We start from the raw sequence: 5,000 nt of genomic DNA, 5'->3' as shown, positions 1-5,000 counted from the left end.
TGAATACATGTCTCTCTCTCTCTACAGGGGAACATCCTGAATACATGTCTCTCTCTCTACAGGGGAACATCCTGAATACATGTCTCTCTCTCTACAGGGGAACATCCTGAATACATGTCTCTCTCTCTACAGGGGAACATCCTGAATACATGTCTCTCTCTCTACAGGGGAACATCCTGAATACATGTCTCTCTCTCTCTACAGGGGAACATCCTGAATACATGTCTCTCTCTCTACAGGGGAACATCCTGAATACATGTCTCTCTCTCTACAGGGGAACATCCTGAATACATGTCTCTCTCTCTCTACAGGGGAACATCCTGAATACATGTCTCTCTCTCTACAGGGGAACATCCTGAATACATGTCTCTCTCTCTACAGGGGAACATCCTGAATACATGTCTCTCTCTCTACAGGGGAACATCCTGAATACATGTCTCTCTCTCTACAGGGGAACATCCTGAATACATGTCTCTCTCTCTCTACAGGGGAACATCCTGAATACATGTCTCTCTCTCTACAGGGGAACATCCTGAATACATGTCTCTCTCTCTACAGGGGAACATCCTGAATACATGTCTCTCTCTCTACAGGGGAACATCCTGAATACATGTCTCTCTCTCTACAGGGGAACATCCTGAATACATGTCTCTCTCTCTTACAGGGGAACATCCTGAATACATGTCTCTCTCTCTACAGGGGAACATCCTGAATACATGTCTCTCTCTCTACAGGGGAACATCCTGAATACATGTCTCTCTCTCTACAGGGGAACATCCTGAATACATGTCTCTCTCTCTCTACAGGGGAACATCCTGAATACATGTCTCTCTCTCTACAGGGGAACATCCTGAATACATGTCTCTCTCTCTCACAGGGGAACATCCTGAATACATGTCTCTCTCTCTCTACAGGGGAACATCCTGAATACATGTCTCTCTCTCTACAGGGGAACATCCTGAATACATGTCTCTCTCTCTACAGGGGAACATCCTGAATACATGTCTCTCTCTCTCTACAGGGGAACATCCTGAATACATGTCTCTCTCTCTCTCTACAGGGGAACATCCTGAATACATGTCTCTCTCTCTCTACAGGGGAACATCCTGAATACATGTCTCTCTCTCTACAGGGGAACATCCTGAATACATGTCTCTCTCTCTACAGGGGAACATCCTGAATACATGTCTCTCTCTCTCTACAGGGGAACATCCTGAATACATGTCTCTCTCTCTACAGGGGAACATCCTGAATACATGTCTCTCTCTCTACAGGGGAACATCCTGAATACATGTCTCTCTCTCTCTACAGGGGAACATCCTGAATACATGTCTCTCTCTCTCTACAGGGGAACATCCTGAATACATGTCTCTCTCTCTCACAGGGGAACATCCTGAATACATGTCTCTCTCTCTCTCTACAGGGGAACATCCTGAATACATGTCTCTCTCTCTCTCACAGGGGAACATCCTGAATACATGTCTCTCTCTCTCACAGGGGAACATCCTGAATACATGTCTCTCTCTCTACAGGGGAACATCCTGAATACATGTCTCTCTCTCTACAGGGGAACATCCTGAATACATGTCTCTCTCTCTCTACAGGGGAACATCCTGAATACATGTCTCTCTCTCTACAGGGGAACATCCTGAATACATGTCTCTCTCTCTACAGGGGAACATCCTGAATACATGTCTCTCTCTCTACAGGGGAACATCCTGAATACATGTCTCTCTCTCTCTCTCTTTAGAAAGCACCATGCATCTTTACACATGGAAACTCACGTATTGTGTCTGGTGTGTGTGTGTGTGTGTTCATGCCAGGTCTGGTATCCAGTGAGAAAGCCAGTCTGTCCTACCTGCTGTCAGCTCCTAGAGGAGGTAATGTGGCGGTGCTGGCTATAGGGGGCGCTCCAGAGGCTCTAGACGCCCGGCCAGGAGCTCTCACCCTGCAGATTCTACACCGCAAGGGATTCATCAAACTGGCGCTAAAACACGGGTAGGTGAGAAACGTCTGAAACATGGGTAGGTAGGAAACATGGGTAGGTAGGAAACGGCTGAAACATGGGTAGGTAGGAAACACGGGTAGGTAGGAAACGTCTGAAACATGGGTAGGTCGGAATCATGGGTAGGTAGGAAACGTCTGAAACACGGGTAGGTAGGAAACGTCTGAAACACTGGTAGGTAGGAAACGTCTGAAACATGGGTAGGTAGGAAACATGGGTAGGTAGGAAATGTCTGAAACATGGGTAGGATGGAAACACGGGTAGGTAGGAAATGTCTGAAACATGGGTAGGTAGGAAACATGGGTAGGTAGGAAACGTCTGAAACATGGGTAGGTAGGAAACTTCTGAAACATGGGTAGGTAGGAAACACGGGTAGGTTGGAAACGTCTGAAACATGTGTAGGTAGGAAACGTCTGAAACATGGGTAGGTGGGAAACGTCTGAAACATGGGTAGGTAGGAAACATGGGTAGGTAGGAAACGGCTGAAACATGGGTAGGTAGGAAACACGGGTAGGTAGGAAACGTCTGAAACATGGGTAGGTCGGAATCATGGGTAGGTAGGAAACGTCTGAAACATGGGTAGGTAGGAAACGTCTGAAACACTGGTAGGTAGGAAACGTCTGAAACATGGGTAGGTAGGAAACATGGGTAGGTAGGAAATGTCTGAAACATGGGTAGGTTGGAAACATGGGTAGGTAGGAAACGTCTGAAACATGGGTAGGTAGGAAACACGGGTAGGTAGGAAACGTCTGAAACATGGGTAGGTAGGAAACGTCTGAAACACGGGTAGGTTGGAAACGTCTGAAACATGTGTAGGTAGGAAACGTCTGAAACATGGGTAGGTAGGAAACATGGGTAGGTAGGAACCACGGGTAGGTAGGAACCACGGGTAGGTAGGAAATGTCTGAAACATGGGTAGGTTGGAATACGGGTAGGTCTGAAACACAGTATTGAATCTAGTAATTCAATATTACTTGTGGTGTGTTTAATGTTAATACCCAGCTGGTCCCAGTGTAGTGTTATATACCCAGCTGGTCCCAGTGTAGTGTTAATACCCAGCTGGTCCCAGTGTAGTGTTATAATACCCAGCCGGTCCCAGTGTAGTGTTATAATACCCAGCTGGTCCCAGTGTAGTGTTATAATGCCCAGCTGGTCCCAGTGTAGTGTTATAATGCCCAGCTGGTCCCAGTGTAGTGTTATAATACCCAGCTGGTCCCAGTGTAGTGTTAATACCCAGCTGGTCCCAGTGTAGTGTTATAATACCCAGCTGGTCCCAGTGTAGTGTTATAATACCCAGCTGGTCCCAGTGTAGTGTTATAATGCCCAGCTGGTCCCAGTGTAGTGTTATAATGCCCAGCTGGTCCCAGTGTAGTGTTATAATGCCCAGCTGGTCCCAGTGTAGTGTTATAATGCCCAGCTGGTCCCAGTGTAGTGTTATAATGCCCAGCTGGTCCCAGTGTAGTGTTATATACCCAGCTGGTCCCAGTGTAGTGTTAAATACCCAGCTGGTCCCAGTGTAGTGTTAATGCCCAGCTGGTCCCAGTGTAGTGTTATAATGCCCAGCTGGTCCCAGTGTAGTGTTAATACCCAGCTGGTCCCAGTGTAGTGTTATAATGCCCAGCTGGTCCCAGTGTAGTGTTATAATGCCCAGCTGGTCCCAGTGTAGTGTTATAATGCCCAGCTGGTCCCAGTGTAGTGTTATATACCCAGCTGGTCCCAGTGTAGTGTTATAATGCCCAGCTGGTCCCAGTGTAGTGTTATAATGCCCAGCTGGTCCCAGTGTAGTGTTATAATGCCCAGCTGGTCCCAGTGTAGTGTTATAATGCCCAGCTGGTCCCAGTGTAGTGTTATAATGCCCAGCTGGTCCCAGTCTAGTGTTATAATACCCAGCTGGTCCCAGTGTAGTGTTAATGCCCAGCTGGTCCCAGTGTAGTGTTATAATACCCAGCTGGTCCCAGTGTAGTGTTATAATACCCAGCTGGTCCCAGTGTAGTGTTATAATACCCAGCTGGTCCCAGTGTAGTGTTATAATACCCAGCTGGTCCCAGTGTAGTGTTATAATACCCAGCTGGTCCCAGTGTAGTGTTATAATACCCAGCTGGTCCCAGTGTAGTGTTATAATACCCAGCTGGTCCCAGTGTAGTGTTATAATACCCAGCTGGTCCCAGTGTAGTGTTATAATACCCAGCTGGTCCCAGTGTAGTGTTATAATACCCAGCTGGTCCCAGTGTAGTGTTATAATACCCAGCTGGTCCCAGTGTAGCGTTATAATACCCAGCTGGTCCCAGTGTAGCGTTATAATACCCAGCTGGTCCCAGTGTAGCGTTATAATACCCAGCTGGTCCCAGTGTAGTGTTATAATACCCAGCTGGTCCCAGTGTAGTGTTATAATACCCAGCTGGTCCCAGTGTAGTGTTATAATACCCAGCTGGTCCCAGTGTAGTGTTATAATACCCAGCTGGTCCCAGTGTAGTGTTATAATACCCAGCTGGTCCCAGTGTAGTGTTATAATACCCAGCTGGTCCCAGTGTAGTGTTATAATACCCAGCTGGTCCCAGTGTAGTGTTATAATACCCAGCCGGTCCCAGTGTAGTGTTATAATACCCAGCCGGTCCCAGTGTAGTGTTATAATACCCAGCCGGTCCCAGTGTAGTGTTATAATGCCCAGCCGGTCCCAGTGTAGTGTTATAATGCCCAGCTGGTCCCAGTGTAGTGTTATAATACCCAGCTGGTCCCAGTGTAGTGTTATAATACCCAGCTGGTCCCAGTGTATTGTTATAATACCCAGCTGGTCCCAGTGTAGTGTTATAATACCCAGCTGGTCCCAGTGTAGTGTTATAATACCCAGCTGGTCCCAGTGTAGTGTTATAATGCCCAGCTGGTCCCAGTGTAGTGTTATAATGCCCAGCTGGTCCCAGTGTAGTGTTATAATGCCCAGCTGGTCCCAGTGTAGTGTTATAATGCCCAGCTGGTCCCAGTGTAGTGTTAATACCCA

General features: G+C 47.4%; 1 protein-coding gene across 1 annotated transcript in view; it reads left to right on the top strand.

Annotated features, from left to right (window-relative positions):
- Positions 1-5,000, top strand: part of LOC106578238 (2-acylglycerol O-acyltransferase 2-A) — a 34,902-nt gene that overhangs the window by 24,532 nt on the left and 5,370 nt on the right. The window contains exon 4 of the mRNA XM_045701711.1: positions 1,824-1,998. Within this exon, the coding sequence (XP_045557667.1) occupies positions 1,824-1,998 (175 nt within the window). The remainder of the gene's footprint in view (positions 1-1,823; positions 1,999-5,000) is intronic.

This window comes from Salmo salar, chromosome ssa18 (assembly GCF_905237065.1).
Source record: "Salmo salar chromosome ssa18, Ssal_v3.1, whole genome shotgun sequence".
Classification (NCBI taxonomy): Eukaryota; Metazoa; Chordata; class Actinopteri; order Salmoniformes; family Salmonidae; genus Salmo; species Salmo salar.
This window is presented reverse-complemented; position numbering and strand designations above follow the sequence as displayed.